Genomic DNA, 17,711 nt, shown 5'->3' on the forward strand with positions numbered 1-17,711 from the left:
ACCAATAGCCTGTGAAATCAGAATGGAGTCGCCAACATGCATGAATTTTACCTGATTGGGGGGTGGTCAAATTGCAAAGTAGGGTGGGGGTGGCTAAGGGGGCCTAAATCTCTGGTCTGTCACTGTTCTGTGCAGGGCTGGTCTCCCTGTGCTATGTTAGAGCAGCTTGAAGGCCAACTGCAAACAGCCTGAGAGGAGTGAAAATACAACAGAGAATCAGCACATCTTACAGTATTCTGGCCACTCTCCAGTCCTCCAGCCAGGCCCCCTTTTCCCTGCAGTGCCAGTGGCAGGGAGGGTGAATGGCACAAAAGTCCTTCTGCCACTACAGGATCAGTGGTGTCTCCCTTTCCCTAGCTCTCTGGGCCAGTTAAATCAGCTTCACTGCCAGATTACTCCAGTTCAATAACACAAAGAAGCCACACTGCACTGACAGAGAGCTTGCCTTTGTGTCTGACACTGATATGTAAACACTTCAGAGCAGAGACCTGGCTTTTCTGTTTGGTTGCTTGCTGCTAAATGCAAATCTTCTAAACAAATAAGTTGCAATGCCTTCTTCAGTCACTAGGAGGTAAGGGGTCTGTGAGCTATAGAGGAAGTTAAAATGGGAACACCCTGGTTAGCGTGTAACAGCGAAGTCTTCCAGAGCGGCATTTGAGCAAGACTTAATCTACTGCCATCTTGTCTGCATTGTGCTAACCTATTTGATCATCAACTATGAGAGCATCTAAACTTTACCTAACCACGTTGTTCTTCCTTATTGCAGCCCACAATGGGCAAGCCAGCTCAGCGATATTATCAACCAAACCCAAACTCTCATCCAAACTTCCACAGCACCTTACAAGGAACACAGAGGGTGGCTATAAAATCTGCACACTTCCCTTAAGTGATATGCCTTAAGTGACGCTTTTAGTTAAACTGTGTTTGAAGTGTTTTAGACTCAGGGCCGGCGCTTCCATTAGGCGACCCTAGGCGGTCGCTTAGGGCGCCAGGATTCGGGGGGCAGCATTTTGTGCGCTCCCCACGGGGCGCACGGGAGCTTCCGGTTCCACTCCAGTCGCACCGCGGAAGAAGGACCTTCTGCCGACATGCCGCGGAAAACAGCAGCAAGCAACTGAGCAGCTCAATGACTGCCACTGTCGCCTGCAGCATTTCGGCGGAAGGTCCTTCTTCGGCGGCGCGATGGGAGCGAAACCGGAAGCTCCCGCACGCCCCGTGGGGAGCGCACAAAATGCCGCCCCCCGAATTCTGCCTAGGGCGCCAGAAACCCTGGCGCCGCTCCTGTTTATACTAGGTCCTGTATATTTCTTACCTTTAATAAGTATAGTAAATTCCCACTGGGGGAAAAAATCATTTTAATAAATATATTTGGAGAATATATTTTTTTCTTCTTAGCTTAAATTAACATACAACTTGTAAAATTGACTTACAGAGAGTAGAGATAAAATAGACCTGTCAAGCTTGTAAGTGAGATCTGATTTATCCTCAGAACATATAAAACTTGGCTTGCTTTCATGTTGCCCCACCAATACATGTAAACCCTGTTCTAGAGGGACAGTTTCTATCTAGCTCCATTTCCATGCTCATTGAATCATTAAGCTCTCTGCAGAGCTTGTACAAAAGGTCCACTGAGAAGTAGACCAAGAGCTTCAACGTCTTCCATGTTGCTCACAGAACAGCCATCAAACAGTAAGCACTTATGATTAGAAATTATCTGGTCAAGAACAGAGGGATCAGACCCCAGGTCCATATAGCCCAATGTCTTGTCTCTGACAGTGACCAATACCAGATGCTGCAGACGGAAGTACAAGAAACTCCACGGGGTAGGTAATTATGGGATAATATCCACCCACAAGGAAAGTTTCTTTCTAACCCTCGTCAATTAAAGGTTGGCTTATGCCCCCAATCATTGACCTGGAGAAGTCAATCGCAAAGCACTTTTCCAGCCCCGGAGCCACATTCAGCTTCCACATATCTATCTAGATAAATAGATATAGCTAGACAGAAAACTTCTCGCTTAATGGACATATAGCAAATGTGATGCTACATCTAGGAACACAGATCCTGGCCCTGCATAAAGAACAAGGCATCTTCCTGTGTAAAGAACAAGGCATCTTTATCCAAAATGTTAGTCTAACTTTCTCCTGCAAAATTTGGCCCATTCAGAACATTCTTGTTCTTTTAAAAGCTCTTGCCTTATTTGAAGGTGGAAGGACAGAGACTGCAGCTAAAAGCAGACCTGAGATCTGAATAGAACTTCAGGCTATGGCCTTCCGCTCATTTTAGATCTGGTGACCTGTGCCACTTAAAGCAAACCTTTTATTCTCTACTTCACACTCGGAATGGCATTCAAGTTATTTTATGATTACGCGACTAATAAAATGAATGCAGGCTCACCGACTGCCTTCCCCTACTGTCTAATTACCCCTTCCCCACCTCAAACAAGGCTTCTTACCATCCAATTCCTCCACAGAGATATTGGCTAGCTGTTCACTGTCACTGCCAGCAGAGAGCGATCGATTCAGGTAGTTCCCTTTGTACAACAGGCCAGCCGTCACATGGTGGAATGGCATCTTCTCCCTGCACACGAAAAACAAGCAGAAGACTCATTATAATACTTTGTCTTTTCTTTCTTTTCAGAGAGCAATCAGCTGCCTTTGAAAGAGCAGTAGGATTAAAACCTTCTGCGTCTCAGAATGATGAATGCTCAGAGAAGCCAAATTCATGACTGATGGATTGCAGGCTTAATTTTGTCGCTACACTAGGAACTAAACAAATAACAGTGTCTTCATTAAGGGGGAGAGTGAGCATAGGCAGAATGCAGATGTCCTAGCCAACTAATAATCCTTTGCATTTACCTAGCAATGTTCAGTCTGGAGAATTTAATAGAGTGTAAAAAAATCACAAGGCGTCAGAGCTGAGATATTCAAAGCTGCATAAGGGATCTGAACGCCCAATTCCCATTAATTTAAACAGAACATCCAAATCCCTTAGGCAGCTTTGAGTATCTCAGCCAGGAAATGTTAGTACTAGTGCTGAGTACCAATCCTAAATGAGATTACATCCATGCCACAGTTTCAAGGATCTAACTGCAGTGGTTCTTGCTGAAGGAAGGAATTTCACCTTCAAGCAGGAACTGGAGATGAACATTTTCATCCCAGTATATGAAAATTGCAGAAGAGTATTACCAGGACAGCATCCCAGGAGATTGCAATGGAAACTTCTTTGTAATTCACCTACAGCATAAGCAATGCCCACCATAACCCAGGGTATGTTTCAGCAAAGGACAGCCATTTCCCCAGTCGAAAATGGCAGTTACATGGCAATAATATACAATGATTTAGGATGGACAGGAAAGGAGCAAGTTTGCCGTAACCAACTGAAATTATGTTTGAAACTGAAATGTTTGTAGGCCAGATCCACAGCTGGTATAAATCAGACTCCATCTCAGCCATAGCACATTTTATAGTGTAAAGGATCCACCTTCAGCGGATATAACAGCAGAGTCGATGGAGCCATGTTGATTTATACCAGCCGAGGCTCTGGCACAATGTTTTTACACAAACTGGAATTTGGCCAGGACACAGGCCAAAATACCTCGAGCCAAATCCTCAGCTGGTGTAATTCGATGTAGCTACAGTGACTGTGCTGATTTACAGCAGCCGAGGAACTGGTCCCTTGAATGTTCTCTATAAAAACGTACTATAGGGTCTCTCCTTTGCATCTCGTTCAAAGGCCATCACCTCTACATTCATGCCGAAGCACTGCCTCCGAGAGACAAGTGCCACCTATTGAATCGTGTCCTCAACTTCTGGCCACACTTGGGTAATAATTACAGGGGTGATTTGGCTCTTACACCACCATATGTTTTTAGTATAGTCAATAAAACAGATGCATATATATACACATACACTCAATATATATATAAAGACATGCACATCTGACTCCTGTAATGAATGACTTTCTGCCTCATTGAGTTTATGAAAGCTTAAATAGCCTTAAAGAGCAAACCAACCTGATACAAAGGTAACACAGAATGAGAAAGAAAGTTTGTTTCCCTGTCATTACTTTGTACATACATAGCAGTTCTCTTGCTGTAATTATGCAAACAAATCCTAATCCTTTTTAAAATATATTTACTTTGGAACTAGTTTCTTCAGCAGCACATTAAAAACATAAATAGGTGCATAGATAATTTCCCAGCACTTACCAATTAAAGTATTTCACTCAGATACATTAGTCTGTGTTGCCAAGGCACTAACTTTATATACACAGCGAAAGGATATGCTGAACACCATTTCAGTGCCAGTTTGGATATTTAAATGCTGACCAGTCAGACAGCAGTTCCAGCAAGCTGTGCAGTCATGTTGGCTGTCACGTCAAACAATGAAATATTTAAACAGAAATTGATTTGCATGTTTCCTCCATAATCATACTTCCAATATAAAAGCAACTACACTGACTTTTGAAATCCCATTTAATTAGAGAGGGGCTAAAACCAAATCCCTAAACCTGAGCAGTCACATATTTGGGGTTAGTTTGATATCCAAAATCCAGATCTCAACTCCTCACACAGGGTCAGAGGTTTAAATTGACTAGGTGCATGTACAAATCAGGCAGCTGAGGGCACACAACAGGCCAGAACTGGTGTCCAGGGTTACCCAATTTGTGTGCACAGCTGCAATAACTACACATGCAAATAAGGTACGGATTTCTGCATGTAGCTGAATGCCTAGCCATTTTAAAAATCAGACTTGTGAATAATGATTTTTAAAATACCAGAGTTAACCATCCCCTCAACTTTGAGGTGTTTGAAATCTACATCCAACTGCTAGCAGAGTGAAGCTTGAGGTATCCTGCCACCGGAAGGGAATCCTTCTAGAGAGAGATGAAGCAGAACATCTGGATTGCAATACCTGGATTGTGGGGGAGCCATACAAAAAAGGGGAAATATTCTGAAACAAGCAAAGGCTTTACGGGAGAGTGGGTAACTATCAACCCATCTGGTAATCAGTGCTGTGCTCTACTATAGACAGTTTGTTTATAGACAGGGGGTCGCTTTTTGTCATATTTGCTGGTGAATTGTTGCATGATCAGTCTGAGCAAAATCCTCCTATCGCAAGCAGGGTCACAGAGGGTGGTGGAAACAGGATGACTCTTCAGCAAGAGGTAAGAATGACACTGCACACGGCATTGCCGACATGAGACACTATGTGTACACGAGGGAGATGTTAAGATAGCCTGTGGGTCCATGATTACACTAATCCAAGCAGCCACACATCTTAGCAGTGGGCATGTGCAGTGGAAGTCCTTTATTAACTATGGACGGGTTGCAGGACTGGCGATGTCTGCAAACCGGGAAAAGGAGCGTACTCCGTTCTCCCTGCCCCAGGATAGCTCCCCACCATCATGATGATTTACTCCAGCTTTGTGTGAGGCAGGTGGATTTCACCCTGTGTACCTCTTTGTCCTGACCTTACCCAAGTTGCATTACACTTTCGGAAGCATTAGAGGAGCACACCACCTTGAGGGACAAAATCAGCGGCAGCTCCAGGCACCAGCGCTCCAAGCACTCCTGGGGCGGCAAGCCGTGGGGGGCGCCCTGGCGGTCCCTGTGAGGGCGGCAGTCAGGCAGCCTTCGGCGGCTTGCCTGCAGGAGGCCTGCCAGTCCCGCAGATTCGGTGGCAATTCAGCAGCAGGTACACTGAATCTGCAGGACTGGCAGACTTCCCGCAGGCACACCGCCGAAGGCTGCCTGACTGCTGTGCTTGGGGCGGCAAAAAAGCTAGAGCCGCTCCTGGACAAAATACCTGTGTAGGCCTGACCCTGCCAGACCTCAAACCACACAGTACTTCAGGGGGAGTTTTTGCTTGAGTAAGATCTGCAAGACAAGGCCCTCTCTCATTTGTATTCAGACTGCTGTACTGAATGTTTTATGTCTTTTTGAGGAAGGCCCTTTGCGGTAGAAATATTGACCTTTTCCTCTTCGCCCGCAATAAAAAGAAAGTGACTCTATCTTAATGAGTCTGAGCACTTAATTAATGGTAGTTTAAAGACACAGCCTTGGTGGTTCACTGCTCAGGCAGGAACTCATGAAAGAGACTATGCCTTAAAGGAAAAGAAACGGCAAGTCATTGTGTAACCCTTTCACCGGGGGAAGCAACCAGGTGTAGCAAGGGGCTGGCATTGCCCGGCACTCTTCAGAGAAGCTAAGCTGGCAGCATTACTAGCCTAAAGACATTCCTGCTCTCAGGAGACCTCACAGTGCTACCCAGCCCAACCATTGCTCAGTTGAGAGAGGGTGGCACCCAGCATCCTCTCTCACTTGGCATGTGACCGGAGTCCCTATTGCTGAATTTGTAGCCATGTGAACATGTTTCTCATTAACAGGACACAGAACTTTCTTCTGCCCTTTTACAGAGACGGCATAAGAAAGAATCCAGAGTTCTGTCCTGCATGAAGCAGCCTCTGTAGCTGATGCATCAAATACCCAGTGCTTCCTTAGATGGACAGTCACCACCAAGGGTACTCTCCCTTCCATCTGGAGGGTTTCCACCTGTGAAGCAGCTGCAGAATGCTGACCCTTGCCTGGCTGAGCTCACTGCTGGAACGGACAGCAAAGAAGAAAGGGTGTGTTCCTGTGGAGGATCCACCCCACTTCATAATGCTAGTGACTGTGGCTGGGAGAACGGGTTTCACACCACACACCTGATCTCCAATTCTGGAGCCCACTATGACGCTTTTCAGGGCATCCAGGGCTGAGAATCACCCCCCTGCCACCTGCCTCCATTGTGAGGGAGTCTTACCGGTGTCAGCTGGGTGTTAACTCCCTAATACAACCAGCCTGTCAGGTACTCGAGCACTCTCCTCTGGGCTACACCAGCCCCGCCTTTGCCCTGACAATAGATGCTCCCTGCCCCTGTGGGAGTCCTCCTATGGTGTCCTCCTGTGGTGTCCAGCACCTGATCACTGGATAACCATAGAAATCCCAGATCCTCTGCTCACAAAGGAATAGTGTATCCTCATGGTAATATAGACTTAAGAAAGACAAGAGATTCAAATAGAAACCAGTGCGAGTGATGGAAAAAAAATGGCTATGTACAAAACAAAATCATAAAACGTGAACTAGGGCTTACACATATTAATAGTTACCTTTCCTAGCCAACAGAGCAGATTCTCACCTGCAAGTACAGCCTTTTCCAGTGTTTGCTAGCCGCAAGGAGACAGACCCCAGTCTTTCCTCCTCAGTGAATGGATCCAGAGTGTCTTTCTCCACCTTGTGATATACTGAATCAGTCTTTTGTCTTTATTCCCCAACAGGATGCGCCCCTCACTGTCCTATCATTCCTTTTCACTTCCAGATAGTTTCAGTGTTTATAGTTTGTCCTTGATGGTTTTCCACTGACTTTTCTGGGGAGTTGGTGCACTGAGCAATACATTACGTAGCCAGTTAGTGGTGACAACTTCCTGCCACCTGAATGAGCCAACACCGAGATATACAATTCCCTGCTGACTAACTTTTACTCCATAAGGGCATAATTTTCCATATAGTTACATTAGTCCTTAAATATGACCCTACACACATCTTGCCATGTTTATGAGTATCGATAAGATACAAGCTTTCAGTAGAGACCTCACATGCTACCCTTTATGGAATACTACTACGAAAGTGGTGTATCAGGAGTAGTGAGTTTATCAGGTCTGAGACAGGAATTGCTTGTTAAGAACTTCGAGTCCTTTGCCAGTTAGCACCAGTCAGTCTCTGTGTGACACCCTCTCCCTACAAACTCAACACAGCCTAGAAGGGGGAAGTCCACCTCAAACTACCAGCAACAAATAAAGGCTGAAGAGAGCAGCTACTGTATGTTTTCATTCACATGATGTAACTATTTTACATAGTTCAAGACAGACTCTCACTTAGGGACTGCAACACTGGTAAAGCTGGATGAATACTACAGCAGGTTGAAAATCTTCCACTGGAACTGGTTTTTGAAAGAAGATTGAATTTTCAATCGCAAAAGGAGTGTTTCCATGGAAAAGGTTGAGTTTTCATTATTTAAAAAAAAAAAAAAAAAGAATCTCCCAAACACAAAAAATATTATTTGGAAATGCTGCCATGATGCCTCAGGGAGTTGCTGGTTTGGGGGAACCAGGTCACCAGTCAGACAACATTTCTCACCAGGCACGGCAGCAGCATTTCCAAATATATTTGTTAGGATTTTGGTACAAATACCTTTGAGGAAAACAATTCATCAACAGGAAAACAAAGCAAATTTCACTGAATAAATTATTTACTACTAATTATTCATTCAACTGGTGTTTTGGTGTCAGGAGTCTCTTTAGTTCAGTGTTTCTCAATGAACGGTCCCTGGACCAGTGCTGGTCCCTGTGATCTCCCTGACACTGTTTAGAAAGGCAGGAAGCTGGTCCTTGGTAACATTGCTGTAGCTTACATTCTTCTTCTGCTCCTATGGTGTGTTTAAATAAAAGAGAGTTTCAGACATTACTGAAAATTCATCTGATTCAACTGGAAACTTTCTTTTAACTAGAAATTAAGTGCATGTGAAGGATTGTTCTGCAGGATTAGGATCATTTAAGTGGCTCTGGCCAATAGATTGCTCAAATTTACCCTGTAACTATACCAAGTACTGATTTTTTTTTGCCCCAGATTCCTAAGTGGCCCTCTCAAGAATTGAGCTCACAACCCTGGGTTTAGTAGGCCAATGCTCAAACCACTGAGCTATCCCTCCCCCTAGCAGATATGTGATGGCTACCAAAATATGCAACATTTCTTATTAAATTCTTCATTATGTTCAGCAATATATGACTGCCAGTGATTTCTTCAAGTACCTGCCACATGAAGATGTGCAAGCAAAGAAAAAGAAAGAAAAGAAAGAAAGAAAGAACGAACCACAAAATGATTAGACTGTAGGGAAACAAATTTATGAGCCATAAAGCACCCTCGGGTCCTGTTATAAGCCCCTTTTGCAAAGATTCACCAAATTAAGTAGTGGAGCTGGGTTGAACAAAATTGGAGGAAGGGTCAAGTACAGTAACTGAGGCAAACAGAGAGATCTCTGGCACTTTACCCAGTCTTAGGTATCTATATATCTATATGAATCAGGCTAATAATTGAGCTTCTAACTTGGCCCAGAGGAAAATTCAGAATGAAACACAGATAGGTCGTTGTGCATCAACAGGACATATCTTGAATAATTTCACCCTCCATCTTCTAAGTGTGTCAACCAGGCAAGACAGTTGTCTTTCCAAATATTCCTCACTGTCTTCCTCATTCTGCCCTAGTTGAGGCAGGTTTAACAGACACATCACACCATGGAAGAGGCAGTAACCAGAGAGTCATCTTTAGCCATGCCCTCCTTCATCTGAGCAACTGTTCTGGAGTTAATCCACATCTCTCCCACTGTAGCCAATATATTTAATGGGAGTCAGCAACTTGTTGCATACATGCGCTTTTGGCAACACCCCTCCATTAGTCAGAGTATTAATTGACCTTGTGCATTAGTACTTGGATTTGCTGTTGCTGACTATGTATTTTTTCTTTTTGCATGTCTCCTATTGGGCATAGAGTTGGCTCTCCTTACATTTCAATACTAGATCCAGCTGCAAAGAACTTGGAAGGACCCAAAAAGTCTCAGTACAGCAACAGAAAATATATTTGGCGCATTAACAGGCATATCAGGAGTGTCTGATTGGTTCTTCTAACAGTGTGCCAGATTCTAGGATCCTGCATAGGAATGCAGAGGTCTTCTTTTTAATCACCCAAACCTCAAGTGTATAAAGATAAACAAGAATTAGAGCTCATTTATGCTGGCAGGTGGATCTTGTTATAGCTCCAAACAGGCTATAAGAGAATTTGGGGGTCTCTAGAGCAGAGGGAAATAAGGTCTGGGATAGAGGAGGTCTTACTCTCGTAATTGACCCATAACCTCTGGCTGTATTACTGAAATCCTCAAATTATGGAAAAAAAAAAAAAGGGTTTCTAACCTGAGAGGAATTCCTTCCCGACCCCAAATATGGCAATCTGTTGGACCCTGAGCATGTGGGCAAGACCTATCAACTAGATACCTGGGAAAGAATTCTCGGTAGTAACTCGGAGACCTCCCCTTCTAGTGTCCCATCAAGTAGTAAAGGCAGGGTCGGCTTTAGGAAGTGCAGGGCCCGATTTGAATTGTTTTAACGGGGCCCCAGCAGGGATGACACACCCGGCGGCGCTCTGGGTCTTCTGCAGCACTGAGGACCCGCCGCCGAAATGTCGCCGAAGACCCAGAGTGAGTGAAGGACCCGCCGCCGAAGTGCCGCCGAAGACCCAGAGCACCGCCAGATGAGTAAAAATTAAAAAGGCACCTAAGTTAGGTGCTCTTCTTTAGGGCGCGGGGCCCGATTCGAGGTAAAGGCCTGTGCTTTTAGGTTTTGATCCAATGCTTATGCCAGCAAAAAAAAATTTCCATGGGAAAAACTCCTTTTTCCAACCTTCTCTAGTCTCAGCCTGCTGGGCCCTGGGGATTGGTTCCTCCAAGTCTGACTTGCAGTGCACTCTGGGATGTCTCCATCCAAGTAAGCTTCGGAATGTGAGAAATTTCAGTGAAGTCAAGGGTCCTAAAAAAATTAAGTGTTGGCCTCTACAGTGGGATCGGAAGCATGGACTACTGGAAATGTATGAGTAGAAAAGAAGAAGGAATAGACATAGTTGCTAAGGGTACAGAAAAGAGAGAAAAATTATTTGAGGGTGGCAGAAAATGCCTTATAGTGAGAGACAAAGAGCTCGATCTGTTTAGCTTATAAAAAAGAAGATTGGAAAGTGACTTGATTACAGTGTATCTGTACCTTCATAGGGAGAAAATACCACGTAGTAAAGAACTCTTTAATCTTGCCGAAAACTAAAGGTTGAAAACTGAAGCCAGACTAATTCAAATAAGAAATGGGGCACAAATCTTTAATAGTCAGGGTCATTAACCATTGGAATAAACTACCAAAGGAAGTGGTGGATTCCCTGTCTCTTGATGTCTTAAAATCAAGACTGGATGCCTTTCTGGAAGATATTCTTTAGCCAGACTCAAATTATTGGGCTCAATAGAGGGGTAACTGAGTTAAATTTAATGGCTGGAATTATAAAGGTGGTCACACTAAAACTTTGACTACACATGGAAGAAAAATCCATGGCTGCCCCATGTCAGCTGACCCAGGCTTGCATGGCTTAGGCTGCGGGGCTGTTTCATTGCTGTGTAGACCCTCCCACACACCTCACAGTGTCCTAGAGCCCAGGCTCCAGCCCGAGCCCAGAATTCTACCCAGCAATGCAACAGTCCCGCAGCCTGAGCCCTGCAGGCCAGCCATGGGTTTTTCTTCGCTGTGTGGACATACCGTAAGTGACCTAGTGCTCTCTTCTGGTCTTAAACTCTATGAATCTATGAAGATACCATACCTATTAACACAGTATAAATGCCCAGGTCAGAACATCTGCTATGAAAGAACTTAAATGTTATACTGTGTGTTTACTTAGAATCATAGAATATCAGGGTTGGAAGGGACCTCAGGAGGTCATCTAGTCCAACCCCCTGCTCAAAGCAGGACCAATCCCCAGACAGATTTTTGCCCCGGATCCCTAAATGGCCCCCTCAAGGATTGAACTCACAACCCTGGGTTTAGCTAGGCCAATGCTCAAACCACTGAGCTATCCCTCCCTCAAAACAAGTTACCCTGCTAATGAATGATGATGCCAGCAGAGATCTCTCTGAATCCATGCCCAGCAATTACTTACTGTTTTATCCCTTATCGGCATGCAGTGGTAGTCATCGCTGTTTCGCTTTCCTCTCATCTAGCAATCAGCAATTTCCCCCTCACCAACAGAACACTTGGTGTACGGAGAACTGAACAAAATCAACAGCGATAATGTCTAAGTGAACAAATGGGGCCATCAAAGGTCACCAGTGCAATAGAGTCTTCGCACTATCCTCTTTGTTTGTTCAACACCCTTATGCCAGCAAGCACTCTCAGGATCTTTACTGTTAAGTCCAAAAAATCTGAGATCTGTCTCTTTCTGGAGTAATTTATCGCACTTTTTTGGCCCATGCAGCGCTCATTGAAGGATCAGGGCCTAGAGAAAGGGTAGCATGTTGACACAATTAGATGATACAGAACTAATTGACAACATGGAATAAGAAGATTGTTATTAGCAGTAAGAAAAAACGATATTTCAAAGATTTTCCAAAGAGAACATCAAAGTAGCAAGGAAATGTCACTTGTGCATCTTTAAGTCTCCAATTATACATTTGTACATCTTCTCTTAATCTGTTTAAAGACCTTGTCTTCCATTGGTAACAGAGGATATGGCTGTTGTGGGTTTGTTTATCACAAGTATTGTAAGGACTCTTTTCCCCAGCATGTTTTAGTTCATTTTCCTATGTCCCATTGCCTTCATTTCAAACAGTTATAGCAGAGCTGAAGAAATGAATTCAAAGCATTCCCTATCTGCAGTATAGTATACTGAACAAAAAGCCTCAATTTGAAAAAACATATATACACAAGTTATTATTCATAATAGACTGAACATATCATAGCTGAGTAATAATAAATGGAAATACATCAATAATGAAGAATTTTTACAACAGATTTAACAAAACAACATGGCATTACAAATAGCCTCAGGGTTGATTGGGTATTGTTAGTAGAGTGCCAAAACATTTAATTTTAATAATGGGACAATGAATTACTTCAGTGAATATTCTGAATTAATTACTCTAGTGATATTCACCACCCCCGTTCCTGAAAGGAAGCTATTGGGCAGCTTGCATGGTTTCAGTTCTAAAAGTGACGGCAGGTAACTCTTACTGAAGTTGTCTAGACGTTATGGTAATTGGGGGCCATGCAAATATCATAAATGAGATAGAAAGTAGTAGAACAGGGGAGGAAATTATAAAAGTGAAATAACTAGAGATGAAATGTGATACAAAATTCAAATGCAGATCTAAGTTTCAAAGTCATGGGGCATTAGGATCTAGGCTTTTGGTTGAGTACATTGTAGAGAAAGTGGCCAGTCCTTAAATTAGGGTGTAGGTGTAGACTTCCAAAGTCCCAGATTCATCAGACCAGGACATTTGACCTAGGCTTATATTCAATAGCAACACTTTTCCAAAATTGTACGGCTATTTATTATTACAGGAGATCTTGCAGATGCATTAAGACTATGGTATGCAGAGGATTTTAAAACATTAATATTAGATTTTTTACACCACTATCTAAGGTTGTCATAATGTCCACCCAAAGGAAAAGAGCTAAGGACTACCTGTCCATCTGTGGCATTTATATATAACACCAGTTACCATAGTACCGAAGCACTGAGCAGGTTAAGGGGAAGAATATATATTTAGGTTTTGATCATACAATGAACTCTGCATGGCATGGAGAAGATTTCAGGATTAATGCCTATGGCCCCAGTTCAGCAAAGCAATTCCATAGAAGTCAATAGGATTTATGCATTTAGTACCCAGTTCAACAACGTACTTAAGTACATGCTTAAGTCCTACTGATTTCAATCAGACTACAGCACTTGCATAAGTGCTTTGTTGAATCAGGGCCTAAAAGCATAAGTGATAATTATGGGATAATCAGACTCCATAGTAAAGTGCTAAAATTCTTTAGAAATTATGCAGTTCTTTCCTCTCAGGGTACTGGTCTTTGGAAGATTGTCACAAAGCTGTCCTGAGATTTTGAAATGATAATTTCCTGCTGAAGCATAGTGTTTAGCTCTTTGGATGGCCAAATTACAGGATTCTTATTTTTATTCAGTATTTATTTGAAGGAAATGTACAAGGGAGAAGTCTGATGCTGGCAGTGCTTTAAACCTGCTGGTGCTCCGTAAACAAGTTAGCTCCAGAGAGATTTTCATGTCGCTTCTTGAAATATAAAAAGAATCACTGAGACTGAATAATTGAAAACAGTTATGTAGACTTCATTTCGTTGTTTTTCCTGGGCTTAACTCTGTGCTTTCTTGCTCATAATTGTATACTTAGCAGGGTCAATTAACTATTTGGAATCTCATTTACATAACAGTTGACATGTTGATAATGCTTCAGAATAGATTATTGCCCTGGAGGATATCATACTATGCAGAAAACTAATATGAAAGAAGGCATTTCTCTTAAATTACAGTTTTTAGAAGGAGACAAAACAGAATATGAAAGATCAAGGAATTCTATAAAATGGGACAATGTGTATCAACACACACACATCAATCTGACATTTTTATACCATCGTTCATCTAGATAGCTCCCCAAATGCTTCAGCAAGCTAACAAACTCACTGTACAAGGCCTGGTCCTTCCAATACACACTCACAGAAGCAAACCTTACCCACATGCTGCCATCATTACTGACGTCAATGGCAAAACGCCAATTAACTTAAATGGGAGAGATTGTGCCCATTAGCTGTCCTGAACTGAAGTCAACGGAATGATTTGCATGAACAAGAACTAGGTACCTTAGTAAGGCTTCGTAAGACTAGGCAGTCATTTAAAAGTGCTCATCAAGTCTATATGACAGTTTAAAGGCCCCAACCCTGCCAACAAAAAAAACATGGGCAAAAGCTCACTGACTTGAAAAAGTTTCAGTACAGGCATAAAGGTCCATCCTCGCAGCATCCTACTGACTTAGTCCCATTGACCGCAATGAGAGTCTCACCACAGTGATCCCTTTGCACGATTAGGGCCATGGGCAGGAAGTGAAGACAAATTAAATACACTATACAATTGTTTCCATATCTAGGTGGAATTCAGGTCAGAATGTAATGACCTGAACTGGATTTTGGCCAGGATACCAAGGGCATCATATCACTCAACTGTCCTTCATTTCAAGGAACGTCATTCATCTTAGTCCCATAGTTACCGGTATCTACATTTCAAACAGACCTATTGTCCCTCTCATTCTTATTGCTGAAAGCAACTGATTAAAAAAGTGATCATTAAGTGAGGTGATGACAAAGTTGTGTACACCAAAGAAGTGGATCCCAAGATACTTTGAGTATTTTGAATGAATACTTTTTGTGTGGGCACACGCCACACACTGTGACCCACATTTTTTGATGTTGAGGGGAATGGCCCTCCTTAATCTTGTAAAAAATACCACGGGATCCTTAATGACCATAAGTGATCACATCTTCTGTTTCGGCCTGACCTGAAAGATAGAGAATCAGATTATCTGTATTACATCTGTGAAAATCTGGAGCCACTCCACTGTATGAGTGCCCTCAAATATCAAGGTGAAAGCGCTTAGTGAGGCAGAGATATTAAATCAGAGGCTGGCCCAGCACCACCACCAACACAATACTCCTTAACACCACACTGGGACATTGGTTAACTCCTGGCTCAGGTCTTTTATTTACACCTTAACCATTTTTCGCGCCCCCCTTAAACCGGTTCACCGCTCCGCACACACACAGCCCTCCGCTTTAACTATATATGTTATATACGAGACTCTTTAGGCTCCCCTAACGTACTTAGCCCTAGTAGGAGGGAGAGTTCCTATAATTAATCGATCTATGGATTATCGATTATACCAGTGCCGGATCGACAGTGTGGGACAGCACTGACAACAGTGCTCTGCCACTGACACTCAGACTGGAACTTGGCCAGCAGGCCACAACCAACAGGCTTTGAGCTTTTGAATATTTCCTGCCTTTTTGCCGTGCGTGGAGCTCATAGTTAAAAATCAAAATAAAAAAAAAAAAAAAAAAAAGAAAAAAAATAAAATGGACCATGCGGATCGCTGCAGAAAAGGATGCAAGAAAGCAGGCAAATCTGTTTTTCAAAATCGAAAAAGAAAAAACAGAAGAAAAAAAAAAAATCAAAAAAAAGACAAGCAAGACAAGCAAAGCCAAACAATCAGCCAAAGAATCAAATGCACGGAAAATGGAGGAAAACGCCGGGATCTGGAGGACAAAGTCACCACAGTTCCTGCAGTCTGCAAAGTAAAAAAGTTCTTGGCTTTCTAGGCTCTGCATCTTCGTGGCTCAACCTCAAACACAAGCTCCAAATGGCAAGGCATAGCCCCACCCCCACCCCCACCCCCCCCCACAAAGAGAAGAAACTGAACTCTCTCCTCTCTCTTCTTCACATCTCTCTTCTCTTGCTGATGCAGATACTGCCGATGCTGCACACACCAACACTCCTCAACATCATCCCCATTGGTGGCTGATGTGTATGTAATATGGCTGGTATCAGCCCTTGGCACATCATGGCACACAAAAGCAGTGCAAAAGGACTGTGGGCATGCAGCAGAGCATCTCGGCAGGTCAGCACTAAGGTGCCCTTCACTTTTTTGGCTTGGGTGTGGTTGATTATGGTGATATACAGTCTGGCACCATAATAGGGGGGGCTGAGCTCTCCCTCCCCACCCCTTCAGTGTGTAAAAAGATTCAATTGCCCCTGGACCAGCAGAGGGATGCTGCTCCTCTCTCCCTCCTCCTCCTACTGTCTCTCTCTGACTCATCATAGCAGCTGAGGCTGCCTCACTCTCACTATCACTAATATCACTGTGTCTTATTTTTTCACTTTTTATTACTTCATCAACAATGGGGGGGGGGCCCAGGAAGTAGCAGGAAGAGGAGGGGGGAAGAGGAAGGGGGGGCAGGCAGGTGGGCAGCCTGCAGATAGGTGAATAGCAATCAGTTCATATTCTTCAGGGCACTCTCACACAGAGCTCTGCTTCTCTGACACTCTCTCTCTCTCTACTCAGGCAGCTCTTATTCTAGATTCTATTCTATTTTTAGATACCAAAAAGGGAGGATTGACTCTTGGAGTTTTTTTTTCTTTTTTTTTTTTAGCCCTGGGCAAGCAGCCAGGCAGCACTTGGCACAGCAGCAAATGGTGCAAGCAAATGATCAATCATCTTTTTTTTTTTTATGGATTGGATGATTGGATGATGGTGCATGGCTGCTGGTAACCTGCTCATGCAAAAAAAAGCAAGCTGTAGCTGCTGCTGCGCTGCTGAATCGTCTGTCAGCGCATCTATCATACACACACACGTGACACAAACAAAAAGGCAAACCATGATTATGATTGCCATGGCATCTGCCAGCAATCCAAAAGGAAAAAAAAGGAAAAAAAATGCTTGTGCCTGCTGTTTTTTTCCAGAGGAAGGAGTGACTGACGACATTTACCCAGAACCACGATTTTGATTTTTTTTTTTGCCCATCAACCATCTCGGATCCGAAATTGGGCGGGGGGGGGAGGAGGCGGGGGAGGCTGAGATAGCTGAATAGCTACCCCCACAGCAACGCGCAGAAGTCGTCGATGCTAGCCTGGACGTGGACACACACCACCGATTTGTGGTGTGTGTGGTGCCGCACTCGATTTTATACAATCTGTTTTACAAAACCGGTTTATGCAAATTTGGAATAGTCCCGTAGTGTAGACGTACCCTCAGAGGAGAAGCGTAACAACTACTAAATCACCAACTCTGTGCCCTGGAACATCTCAGTGCTCCTTGGAGGTGTCCCATTTATGCTGATAGGATCACAGCGCAAAGTGATATGGCTGCAGGCAACGAATGACATGAATCCTAAACCTCAGATCCAGACTAAATAGTACTGTCACTTATTATGAAAAGGGGAGATATGCTGTGCCTATACTACAGCCATGAGACCAGGCTTACCGACAGTATGCAGTGTGCAGATGTTTAAGATTTTCTTTTATTATG

General features: G+C 43.5%; 1 protein-coding gene across 4 annotated transcripts in view; it reads right to left on the reverse strand.

Moving 5' to 3' along the window:
* CALN1 (calneuron 1) overlaps nt 1-17,711 on the reverse strand; it is a 283,840-nt gene that overhangs the window by 153,754 nt on the left and 112,375 nt on the right. For all 4 annotated transcript variants that reach the window (XM_039508117.1, XM_039508118.1, XM_039508119.1 and 1 more), the window contains one exon: nt 2,456-2,580. In XM_039508117.1, coding sequence (XP_039364051.1) covers nt 2,456-2,580 — 125 coding nt within the window. The remainder of the gene's footprint in view (nt 1-2,455; nt 2,581-17,711) is intronic.

The sequence above is a fragment of the Mauremys reevesii genome, linkage group 20 (assembly GCF_016161935.1).
Source record: "Mauremys reevesii isolate NIE-2019 linkage group 20, ASM1616193v1, whole genome shotgun sequence".
NCBI lineage: Eukaryota > Metazoa > Chordata > Testudines > Geoemydidae > Mauremys > Mauremys reevesii.